At 42.9% G+C, this 13,525-nt stretch overlaps 1 protein-coding gene across 1 annotated transcript in view; it reads right to left on the reverse strand.

Annotated features, from left to right (window-relative positions):
• The window catches only part of Traf4 (TNF receptor associated factor 4), a 115,300-nt gene that overhangs the window by 84,463 nt on the left and 17,312 nt on the right, over positions 1 to 13,525 (reverse strand). The window contains exon 2 of the mRNA XM_083125723.1: positions 6,137 to 6,188. Within this exon, the coding sequence (XP_082981849.1) occupies positions 6,137 to 6,188 (52 nt within the window). The remainder of the gene's footprint in view (positions 1 to 6,136; positions 6,189 to 13,525) is intronic.

The following is a 13,525-nucleotide window of genomic DNA, read 5'->3' on the forward strand; positions in this document are numbered from 1 at the left end:
GGAAAATTACATGTCAAACATTCGTACGGAAATTTGGACGTCAATTTCCACCTTGGGTAGGTGGACTATTTCGCCATCCATCTATAGTTCAGAGAAGAAAGCCAATCCTGAAATGCCTCGTAAAGGCGTACCGGTCCAAATGGGTGTTTTAAAAAAATTATGAGGTACAGTGGCAACACTGTTGATGTTTGAAGGCAACAAAAGGTGTGTTTAGTGATGGTCTATGACATGGAAATACTGGAAACAGGAAAAAAAAGAAAATGAAAATTATGGTGAAAAAAGTGTTACTTACCTACTCCTGGCAACCATGCAATGCGCGTAACAGGCAGTGTAGCTTTACAAAATATGTTGAAAATGATTCCCTGAGGTGCACGTTTTATCATGTTGGAAGCAACTTTATGCAAGGTTGATTGGTTTATATTGTTAATGGCTGTGCAAATGTTTATTTTTAGATCATCAAGTGTTCTTGGGTTATTAATGTAAACTGTTTGTTTCAAATAACCCCACAGAAAAAAATCTGGAGACGTCAGATCCGGGGAGCGACTGGGCCATAAGTTTTTGCTTATAATGTGATCGCCAAAAAACTCTGCCAACATGTCTAAAGTTTCATTAGACGTGTGACATGTTGCGGAGTCTTGTTGAAACCAACAATCACGTTCATCACGTTCCAACAGAGAAATAAACTGTGTGATAAACTATTCTGTCAACTGTTGTGTTGAAAAAGAATGGACCGATTATTTTTCTCCGCGAAATCGAGCACCACACACCGATCTTTTGTGGATAAAGTGATTGTTCATGTAACACATGGGGATTGTTACTTGACCAGTGTCGAGAATTTTGACTGTTGACATATCCATTTAACTGGAACCATGCTTCATCCGTGAAAAAAACCTTATCCAAAATATTCACACCATTGTCTGTAATAAAATTTCTAAATCACTGGTAGTATCTTACACGTGCACCTTTGTCTGCTTCCTTCAGTTCTTGCACAGCCTGTACCTTATATGCACGTAGGTGCAATTGTTTTAACGCTCGGTGAGTTGTTGTTTTTGATACACCTGACTGTGCAGCAAGTTTACGAACAGATTTCCTGGGAGATTGTGATATTCTCTGCTCCACATCCTGCAGCACACCTTGTGTCAAAACTGGTGGTTGTCTGTGGTAGGGTTTGTCATTAACTGACCCTGTTTCATGAAATCTGGAAACAAGTCGATATATCGTCGAATTTTCTGGAACACTGTTATTCGGATATTTCTCGCGAAACACAGTTTTTACACTAGCGTACGATTTTGAACAAAAATAATGTTCCACAATGAACAAAGTACTCTTCCAAAGGGTACTTCATTTCACAGAACAATTCTAATCTTCCCCTACGAACAATGCAAAATGCACGGCTCAAACAGTTCTGAGTACACAACTAACTGATTCTTTTGTTCTCGTTCGGTGGGCGCTCTTATCGCATTGCATGGTTGCCATGAGTAGGTAAGTAACACTTTTTTCACCATAATTTTCATTTTCTTTTTTTCCTGTTTCCAGTATTTCCATGTCATAGACCATCACTAAACACACCTTTTGTTGCCTTCAAACATCAACAGTGTTGCCACTGTACCTCATAATTTTTTTAAAACACCCATTTGGACCGGTACGCCTTTACGAGGCATTTCAGGATTGGCTTTCTTCTCTGAACTATAGATGGATGGCGAAATAGTCCACCTACCCAAGGTGGAAATTGACGTCCAAATTTCCGTACGAATGTTTGACATGTAATTTTCCATGCTTTGTGGAAAAATAAATTTACACTTTCACTTACATTTGGCAACACTGCATGAACAACACTGCACCCCGTTTGTTGTTTCTATGTTTAAAAATATCTACTTGGACAGGGCTAACAATTGGTGTATGACTTATGTATGTACAGGTTTCGGTTACAAAGTAACGCCACTCTTAATTCCCAGTTGCGCCGTTCGTGGGACACCCTGTACTTTTGATGATACAGACATTTTATATCACAAAAGCAAAATCCACGATATTCAATCATAGTGCTTGCCATACATTCCACCCCCAGCCGAAGCAATAAAGCTCCTCTTTCTTCCCAAAACGTGGGAGCTGTTGATCTTTGACGCAGATGTGGAAGGAATGTAGACAGTAGAGGCGATTGGGTTCCAAAACTAAGGGGGGGGGGGAGAGGGGAGGTGCAAAAACGGGGGGGGGGCAAGGACAGTTTACTTTCCCTTCGTACATAAGGTTTAGAATAGTGTGGGGACGAAGGTGGCAAAAAGTGATAATAATAACAATAATACGAATGTTCATTGAAAAATATATTAATATTAAATATAAAAATTCATTAACATTGAAATAGAATAATTAAATCGAGAAGACTTAGGTGGGCAGGTCATGTGGCATGAATGGGAGAGGAAAAAACAGTTTACACGATCTTGTTGAGAAACCTGATGGTAAGAGACCTGGAGGAAGGCCAAGGCGAAGATGCAGGGATAACGTTGAGATGGATCTTAAGGAAATCGATAAGGATGGAAAAGATTGGATTGATCTTGCCCAGGATAGGGACAGATGCAAGGTTTGTGTTGCTGCAGCCATAAACCTTTGGGTTTAAGAAGGCTAGAAAGTTAGTTAGTATTAAATATTTCGGTAGAAAAGGCTAAAATTACAGCTCTGGAAATACTCCCATTTTGATAGAGCAGACCTGTACCTAAATCTAGTGATAATCGTGTCCCGGTAATCTAGAAAGCATTCTTGATTCAATTTTGATAAAAAGGAAAACTGAGTCGTGGAGTCTGTTCCAGATTGCATTATAATCAAGGTTACATGAATTCAGGCTGCGCTGTAAGCTTGATCGCAGACAACGGACAAAAGATTCGTTAGAGCCGTTGAGGAAGAAGAAGCGATTTGTTGAACTCTTCGTGGCTGGCTTTTTCCTCCGCCTAATTGCGGGTGTGCGAGGGTTACAGGTGGCTAACTCCTCGCTATGTTCTCACAGGGAGGAGGCGAGTGTGGGAAGGAAGGAACGAGCAAGGTCACCCAGACGCTTCGAAACTCTTTCCACAAAAGTAACAGCGCGGTTTGTGCTGAACGAACATATTTTCTGTAATACTTAATTGATTGATTGTGAGTTGGTGTTTTAGGTCCACTTTATGCACAGAAAGGTCAATCGGGACTGGACCTACAGTTTCAAGTGGGATCCGAACCACCATGTGCCTCCAGCGGGTATCGAACCCGGGACCCCTTGATTACAAGGAGACGACGCTACCAATGCGCCATCGGGGAGGCCCCTGCAATACCTAAATCGAACTCAGTGGCGTATTCTAAAATTTGATCTGGTGTACCACAACAGTTCCTTTTTATTGTATATTACTTATTAGATATGACAGAAATAAAGCACCAATGCAAGTAAACATTGGCGTCCGGAAGGGGAAATTGATGCTACCTTTACACACATATATTTCATTTCTAAATATTGGAAGGATGTTGCAAGGTACCTGATAAATTCAATCTCAAGAAGTGTTATATCACCATTATGGGGAAAGAGGGGTTAATATGCCTCCTCTCGCCCAGTATTTAACCCTTCTCAACATACCCCACGTTTTCTCCCTTACCAATCCAAGTTCCCGTAGTACGCCGCAGTTTGCAGTGCCCATGCTGATATGCAAAGCCCTCTTGTAAAATGTGCATTGGATTCTGTTTAGTGCATCGCCCCCCTTTGCTCCCCATATCTCCCTCCCGTACCCTATTGACCCTATTAATAATGTACGATACAGTTTTCCCACAAAATGTATATCGTATTTCTCCAATTTCCATACTGTCCGCATTATTTCGTTTGTTATTGCCCCAGCCTTTCCTTGTACCGTTTGCATATGTCTTGTCCACGTCCCTGCCATAGTGAGAACTAATCCCAAGTATTTTATTCTTTTTACCCTTTCTAATTCTTGCCCTCTGAAAGTCCACCTTTCGTCTTCTCCATATACATATCCGTTCTTGAACACCATAACTTTTGTTTTTGTCAGATTTACTTGCAGTTTGGATAAAAAAGTAGCTGGGGAGGTAAGAGGGTGTGGGGCGACGCAGCCAATAGAACAATATCACGTCACGTGCAAAATGTATACTCGTGGCAAAAGTTGATCTATGTGGGCCGAAGCCAGTCATGGCATCACAGTGGGGCACGGGGGCGGGCTACCCAGTTCAGAATCAAACGAGTGCACGAAAGAGCCATATCTGGCTTTAAAAGATCTAAGTTGGCAACATTGTCGCGGAAGTTCGATCTCTGTTTGGTCTGTAGAGTGCGACACGTTGCCATAATCTAATGAAATTCACTTTTGTCTATCATAATTAGTACCTAATTCCCTCACTTGTATTGTAGTGTGAATACTCAGAATCTAACACACGATGGAATATACTTGCAGTGTAGCCTGCTTGATAATCCCATAATAAATGAGACAATTTCTTCGAAAAAGCACTTGACAATCTCAGTGTACCAACTGCCTCAACGTTCGGAGAACGTAAATAACACATGGCTTAAAAATGATAGGGTCTAGGAAAATGGAAGCACACCGAAGAGGTGTCTTAACGATAAGACACAGTACCTCCATAGCTCCGTCGGTCCACAACCGCATATTCAACTATTTATGACATCCATAAATACTACCACACAAAAATACGGTTGTAAACACAGCCATTAATTTTCTTCTTAAGGCGGAAAAGGTAATTGCATGGCATTGTGGTGCTAATTACAGCTTTCGGATTTTATTTCTCGTGCAAGGGTAACATGGAACCTAGACAATCAATGCATGCTTAAGAACACCAATGTGTGTGTGAGTGGAAAGGATATTTAATAGGAGAAAGCTAATTCAATCATTTGCACAGCCAGTTGAAACTTAAAGTATGCTCCAAGTTCACTTCAGGCCAGATAGGCTAATGAGTACTGGACCTACAGTTTAAAATGAGGTCCGAATCCCTATGTGTATTCACCGGGGAACGAACACGGAATACCTCGATTGCCAGTTCAACTTTGCTTTGCAATTCCTGACACATTTTGTTTTATGGCTGTGTCAATATTTTGCCTTTGAAGCCAATAAACGTTACTTAGGAGCTTGTGAACAAAAATATAATTGTAATGTTTGTTTCTTCCTATAAGCATGATCGCACAGAATAATGTTCGATTCTCAGCTTATTAATTAACAGATTGAGAATGAGTTATAAATGTACTACTCAATATTTATTCAGAATTGGAATAACGAACAATACGAGATGTGAATGCGGCTGGGAAACTGCAGACGCGCACATATAATACCGGAATGTCCAAAATTTAATAGAGAAATATTTGAAACTTATGGAATTTAAATGTTCAGTTTCCAACAAATTTGTGAAGTTTGGTTGTCGATCCAGATGTTCGGGACGTTTCTCTTTTTGTATATAGCTACGTATATTTTAAATATTTAATATAGGTGCGGAGTTTACATTTGATATTTCACATACTCATACAAGAAATATATCTACAAGCACAAGTCACAAATGCTACGGGATACAATAACACACGAAAAATTGTTAATAATTAACAATAAGAATTGACGACTAAAAGTGGTGAACGTCGTAAGTGCCAAAAGCGAAAGTGTTGGGAAATCGCATCGTTTCGCACATCAGCCAGTAAGAACGTACACACTAGTGACCTCTTTACACGCCCTTTGAACTAACTTAGAGGGCTACCAGCCACATTTCACGTTTACCACATTATAAAGCATGGCACATTTCACAGTTCAACGTGGAAAACGGTGTTTGAATTATTGTGGCACTTACAGCGTTTACCAATTTTAGGCTTCAATTTGAAACTCAAATATAACTAATCAACTTCAAAATATGTTGCAATAATCTTCCGTCTGTCAGAGAGATTGTTCTACAAAGGACACTGACAAAGTTAACGGGCTGGAAAAATTCTGTTTCATTTTCCACGCAGCTTTCTTCTCGTTCCTCGATAAAAATAAAAGCTAAACTGAAAAACTTGGCTCAGGACATTTACACATACGTATAAATTCAATAAAAGTTGCAATGTTTCACGTCTACGGAGAAAAATTCAGGCATAATTCCCGGCGAAGCGACCTTGTTTCAGAATAACCAACCAAGTACTCACCTTGGCATAGTCCAACGAAGGGTTGTCCCCGGCGCAGGTGAAGATTCCGTCGCTGGAAGAGAAAGAACGGAAGAAGAATTAGTCGTGGAGGACCACACCCTCAGCATCTGTGATGGCCCCGTGAGGGGGCGTTAGCAGCACGCGATCGGAAGCCGATTTCTGAGTGATGACCTCTTGGGACTCACTTGTGGAGCTGCCCCGTGCCCGGGAGCCATTCGACATTGATTGGTGCATTCCCCTTTTCGTGCCAAGTGTCGAAGAGAGTGTCTGGTGTATTTTGGGTGGATTGATCGATTGCATATAACATTTTGGTTGCGTCAGCACTTCGGCTATTTTGCACCCGTCACATGATACGTTGTCTATCCCCTTTCCTTAACTAAAATATAACTACGTAATAACACAACTGTAATGTCGGAGACTAAAATATTCTGACTTCAGTTAAAAGCTGAGGCTGTAAAGATTCACTCGGCACACACAAAAACAAAACACGGGACAACACACAAACAGTTCTACGAAGATTATACTGCCGGTAGGCCCGAACGCCAAAGCCTCGTTAGTCTGCAAAATGCAGTCCAGGAGGATGTACTACGTGGAAGTTAGGTTGACAATTGGGTGTACTATGTGGAAGGGTCACCACTTACGCCTCGTGTTTTGGGTGGGGTGTGAAGTGCGACATTTCAACACTATTTTTATTATGCCATAATTAGAAACACGAATGTGTTTATACCGGTAATAGTAGTGCAGGTGCACCGGTTCACCAACCGAAAGTGGGGCTCGGTGGGGCTCGCCTTAATGGTTTGCTCTTGTAAGGCATAAGCCCCATTTTCTCGCAGTGTTGCCAACACCTTACTCGAAAAAATCACCAAGGTTTTTTTTTTGGTCTAACCTAACCTAAAGCAAGGAGCTGGCAACCTTGCTTGAGGCTTGCCTTACAGTGCATAAAGCAAGGTTGCCAACCTACTGGTACTTTTGCCATAGCCTTTTACAAAAAAGAGAGAGGAGAGAGAGAGGGGGAAGAGTTAAACAACCGACGGCTGCCAACACCTACCTACAGCTTTTTTTTCTTGGTCTAACCTAACCTAAAGCAAGGAGCTGACAACCTTGCTTGAGGCTTGCCTTACAGTGCATAAAGCAAGGTTGCCAACCTACTGGTATTTTTGCCATAGCCTTTTACAAAAAAGAGAGAGGAGAGAGAGAGGGGGATTAAACAACTGATAGTGCTGCCAACACCTACCTACAACTTTTTTTTCTTTTTACTTAGCAAAAGCTACTACTTTTTTTTGAGGCTTAGCCAATTTATATACTGGCGTAACATACACACACTGGGCAAGGAGAGCCGGCAACAAACACGCACTGCCGTAAAAGAGAGAGAGATGGGTGGATGGCAACACAGTATGTGTGTGCGTGTGTGTGTATAATATGTAGCATTATTAACTAGAGTGTGTTGGCAACCCACTTACAACTAAAAAAAAAAAATAGAGATGCCAATGTTGCTGTAAGATGAAGAGAGAGAGAGATTTATGGCTGACAACAGTGGTGAGCGAATGCACCTTATTGTAAATTTTTTCCAAGTCCCAAAAAAAGAAAAAAAAAAGAGAGGCCAATGTTTATATATATCGTGACCTTTGTAAACCTCTCTCGGGGGAACGATGTGCCACACACGCGCACGCGCGTGCCTTTTATTATTTCCGTATTGTGACGCAAACAAACAAATAATAATTGTTGTTTTTTAGGATTCCTGGCCCCTATAACCTCGCCAGGGTGCGTGGTGCCCAACCAAAAAAAAGTAAAAGGTTTTCTAACGGCTGCGGTTCTAGATAACCACACCTCTGTAGAGTTTCACGTGTTTTTTTTTCTCAAACTTCCATGAAACTCTACAGAGGACCTCCGTAATGCATGCAACGTGTACTAACGACTCTAGTGTTATTTTGATGTTGTAATATTTTTGGATATAGAGTTTTATTGTGAGATATAGATAAAAATAATTATGTTTATTATAATATTTTCTTGATGAAGATGAAGAATGTATGTGTGTGTGTTACAAATAAGGTTGCATGCTTTTTTTTTCTAGTGTGTGTGTATGTGTTTTTGATGTTTCGACAGCATCTGAAACGATAAAAAAAGAAAGAATTTTATTGTTAATTTTCTTGTGTAAAAACAACAACAAAATTTTTTGTGCAAATTTTCTGATTTGTCTCTCGTGCTATAGTGCAAAAAAAAGATATTGTAACTGATAACTGATGAAATTGATATTGTAACTGATCTGAACTAGTGAAATTCGTACTGTGCCATTGTAACTGATTGTGCTAGTACTAAAAATTTCTTATTGTGCAAGAAAAGATGTTAAACATGTTAAAACTGCTCTGTGATCCTCTCGTTCTTCACGTCGTAGGCGAAGGACTTCTCTGCAATCAGGATGACACTCCATAGGGTATCCTCGGGCAAGGCATCGTGGAACTCGCAGACGATCTTGATGTTGGTTCGATCGTTGACCACCACCTGCTTTCTCTTCGTCGTGTTGATGACGGTCATGGGTCTGTGGGTTTTGAATTCGCTGGGCGTGTAGTACATGTCCACGCTTCCCTCGGTCACGCGTTTGAAAGAGGTGTAAGCTTCGTAAAGTTTGAGGTAATCGTCTTTTGTCATGTCGAGGTTGTAATTCTCGCGCGGGAACACTTCGTTGCGTCCATTCTTGAGATAAACGTTCTTGATTTTGCAGTCGTCGAATTTGCTGGAATCTTTTTCCTGATTCTTATCGCGCCCGGTCTGAAAGAGCACTACGACGAAATCTGGCATGTCGAACTGTATGTTGTTGAACTGCGTCGTCACGTCGAATTCCATGTGACTTCCCGACGCCACCTTCTGTACGCACTGGTAACCGTGAAAGTGAATCGCCACCTGCGGATTTTTCAAGATCTCCGCTTTGTACTTGAGGGCGTAGTTCGTTTCGTATTCCACCACAGGCATTCTCAATTCCATGCTCCGGATGACGCATTTCGCCGCTTCGGGTAAAGTGTTGGCTATCGGCGTGCCGTCGGCGTTCAAGTTGGTGTATCGCATCAGTGCGTCGTTGTCGTTGGCCGCTCTTCGAAACGTGACCCTCAGTCCTCCCTTCCACATGATCTCCTTGTAGTCGGAGAAGAAACCAGGCAGCAGACGCATGGGAAAGAGCGCCGTGTGACTTCTCATCGATATTTTGGTCCCCGCTTCGAATCCCCCCGCTTGATAGTATGCTGCGTCCGTTTTGGATAATTTCAATGTTCCCACTGCCGTCGACGTGATGCCTGGATAGTCTATTCTGTCTATGACGGTGTTGTGTTTCCTCACCTCCACCTGCGAGAACAGGTGAGGCACGAAGTTGTCCACGAGTATCAAATTTGCATTGGGCGGAAACGCGTCTCCGCTTTCTCTCTTCACCACGTCGAATTGAAGGTAGAGGTCCGCTCTGTGAGGATGAACGAACCCATCGCCTACGTCCACGTCGTATTCGATCTCCCTGTTCGCCTCGTTGAGATTGGCGAACGTGCGACGGTTGGGAGGGAAAGATTGCAATTCGTAACTTTCGATTTGCTCCATTTTCACTATGCGTGTTATTTATTATACGTTGATCTCCACGATGGCCGTCGTCGTTGCACCTGCGAAATCCACCACCTCTCCTTTCTCGTTCGTCACCACCAACTCTATGTCGTCTATGCGGTTGCGACATACTGGAAAATAGATCGGCGAAGAGGGCGTGTAGATGATCGGTTCCATGAACTCGGAACTTGGTTTGAAAGTGGCTATGATTCCCGTCTGCTTGTGACTTCCTAATCCGTCCGAAGATTTCGTGATCATGCCTTCGGCCACGTTGCAGTGTACGTTCAGAGTCTCTATGGCCAAGAATTTAGGAATGTTGGTTGCTACGTGCTTGATGCCAGCTTCGAGTTTGGTGTCGTTCTCGAAACCTAAAAGTTCTCCCATGGTGCCCAGGTCCACGGTCTCCGTCGCGGATAGGATTTCCACTCTGTGCGTGACCGAATTTTGAGAAAGGTACGTGCCTTTGGGTAACTGAGCTTGCAAAGTGGAAAGATTGTATTGGCCTGGCGTGACGACGATGTGTTCGCTTCCGACGCTAATTTTGTTGTTGTGATGCGTGACGTTAGGTATGAGGTACATGCTGTAGAATGCACGCAGAGCCACGGATTTAGGATAGACGATGTCGTCGTGCAGCGTGAGTTTCAAGATTGAAGATTCGCTCGTGAGATGGAACACGCCCATTGTCGTGATGCTGTTTCAGGTTCCACAATGCTTTCTGGAAATCCTCGATCGTAGGGTTATTTATTTTAGAGAGAAACGCGAGCACGGAGAGGCAGAGATGACCGCAGTTCACGTCTCCGAAATTTTGAATGCGTTCGTCGTTGTAGTATATAGAGGTTTTGTTCGTTTTCAGATAATGAATTAAATTTGTAGGTGGAACACCTCCGAAAGAATCGAAAACGAATGCTTTATCATTATTTTTGTGGTAACATATCCAATGCGTGCCTGGATTTTCTTGACCGTCCAAGTTGACTACTCCGCATTCTCTTCTTTTAACGCTTGAAGGTAACGAGTCGGACATGAAAACTCCTCTGAAGTGTTTGATTTGTAACGGTCCGATCAGAGATTCAATGTCTCGGTTGGTGAGTGCTGTTGTTTTTTTTTTAAACTTTTTCATCACGCCCTTACCCCCTTTCTTCTCCATGGCCAGGTTGTGACGTTTCTGTTCTTCCAATTCCGCTTTGTTCTTCTTCGAGTCGATGACGGTTTTCGCGATGGCGGCACTTCCGCCAGCCAAACTTCCAACGGCCCCCAATGCTGCCAGGATGGCCGGGATGCTGAATATGAAACCTCCGATCTTTTGCTGTTTCCGCGAACGCTGCAAGCGTCTCAATTGAGGTGTGCTGAGCAGCAATTTCATTCCGTGTCCTTTCGACAAGCAAGAACGTTTCTTCTCGCGTTGTTTCTTGGTGAGTAACCCATCGAGGGCACCTAGATTTTTTAGATTCGAATATGGTATCTGGTACACGACACCCTTGGGCTTCATGTTGATGCTCTATGTGTTATTTTTTCACGATATGTTATTTATATATAAATGTTCTGAGATTTTTTTTCAATGGATGTTATTTTATATATACTCCGCGTAGCCCCGTTACACAAATTCTATTACATGCTTTGTTTTCTTACCAAGAAGTTCCTTTGTCCCCTTGTACACAATTCGAGTTTTGTTCTCGATTAAGATAGCTAGCTTCTCGTCGGATAACATGATAGCGTATCAATCTGGTAAAAATAGACTGTATTGTCCGTTGAACAACAGACGCACCTTGGGACCATACTGGGTAGAAACGATTGAACCGGAAGTTATCGTGTAAGGTTTGTCGACTTCCAATTCCTGAATTTTTACATACTCGACTGATAAATTTAGCATTTGTTTTAATGCTTGGAGGTCACTCATTTTTTTCACTCGTCATATCAAAGAAAAATTTTCAGGGTGTTAGAGAGAAATTTAATTTTTATTCACGATGTGTGTTATTTATATATATATTTTTTCACGAGATTTTTTTTTGTATCGAATATTTTTTTAACAGAGGAAGAAAGTTCGTGCTTCCGAAAACGCGATGATGTGCGTGATGATTTCTTCCGTCTCCTGCTTAGATTTTCTCCAATCATCGGTGTCCCGTCTTCTCCCCTGCCTCGCCTCGTACAGTTCGTCCAACCTCTCGTTCAATTTCTCCCCCGCGGCCGACAGAAGAGTGTCGAGATCACCGCACCTCATTCCACTGATCTCCCGAAGACGGTCCTTGAGAACTATTTCGCATCCCATGTGAAATGCCGGCGTCGTTTTAGCTATGATCACAAGTTTATTAACATCTCCGTTAACTACCTTTTTGAATATTTTAGATAGTAGTTCGTGCGGCAAATCAGTTATGCAAGCCATGTTGTTTTTTTTTACTGGATGTTATTTATATACCCCACCCCAATTTTTGTTTTGTGTTCATGGCGATGGTGGTACCCAGTGCGGCGACCCGTTCACCCAACGATGCGTCTCTGCTCACGAACCTTTCGAAAGCTGCATGTTCCAATTTTTTGTCTGCTTCGTGACGTGCGTCCAGATCCGTCTGCGTGGTGTTGTAGGCGATGTCGTGATCTTTGCATGCCGCGTCCAACGGATTCACACCCTTGTCTCCTCTCTCCAATCTTTTCTCGAGTTTAGTACCCGGTCCGCAGTACTGGTAGCCAGGTAGATGCATCTCGAAAGGTAACTTGTTGATGATGTCGTTCACGAGTCCCTTTCCTTCGGCCACGTTCCAAAATTTCGGAGGCAGCGTGTTGATGATTTTGATCAGGTAACCTATGCCCTTGTCGTCGTTCACGATGAAGTTGGAAAGTTTCGTGCTGATCATGTCCACGATGCCAACCTTCTCGTTGTAGAAATTACGATTGCCTGCATTCTCTTCGCCGGCTATCACCAACAATCGGTCCACGAGTTTCCTAACGTCGTCCACCCAAACGAATTCTTTGGGTAACGTGTTGTAGCGTTTGACGCCGCTGCCTGTTTTGACCTGGTTCCAAATCGGTTTGATGAGATTCCTGTACTTCTCGCCGCTGCTCGATTTCACCCTATTCTGCGAGGCGTCGTTGTTCTGGTACAAGGCATCCGTCATGATCAGAATTTCCTTGTAACTTTGGTAATCTTCGTCGGTGTAATCTTTCGGCTGCTTTTTGGCGACGAGTTCCCACAGTCCCACCGTACCCGGATACCTGTTCCAACTATCCTTGTCGCCTAAATTGACTTTAATGTCGTTGCCTTCGAAGGTCACCTTCGATTTCCCAATCTTCCACACCACACCGCCGCCTTCGTTGCTTTCCATGCTCGGATACAATCCGAACACTTCATCCTTGTCGAACTTCCCCGTGCTCAGGTAGTCTCGTGCCAAAGGTCCCAACTCGATCTTATCCGAAGACGACGACGTGCTACCTATGGCTCGACGTCGTGTCGGTACGTCCTTCAGTTCGAACGGCGTCGAAGGAATGCTCGAAATGGGCGTGGGTACGGCGTAACTTTTAGCTGCGAGCGGTACGAGTTCGTTGATCAAATTTTTATTTTGTTCCGGGACACTTTTAATTTCTTTACCTAGACCGCTGATGGCATCGATCACGGGTTGATCCTGACGTTTCTTCTCTTCGTAGAATCCGCGATTCTCGGATTTCCAACCTTTGAAGCGTTTCGCGAGGTAATCGCGAAGCTTGAGATTTTCGTCTTCGATTTTTCGTTTCGTCATGACGTTATTTATATACGTCGTTTCTCACAACGTTGCAACGTTTAGAAAGTCGTTGATTTTGTTTCTGTATTTTCCGTCGATGGGTTTCCTC

The sequence above is a fragment of the Lepisma saccharinum genome, chromosome 7 (genome assembly GCF_977018435.1).
Source record: "Lepisma saccharinum chromosome 7, izLepSacc3.1, whole genome shotgun sequence".
NCBI lineage: Eukaryota > Metazoa > Arthropoda > Insecta > Zygentoma > Lepismatidae > Lepisma > Lepisma saccharinum.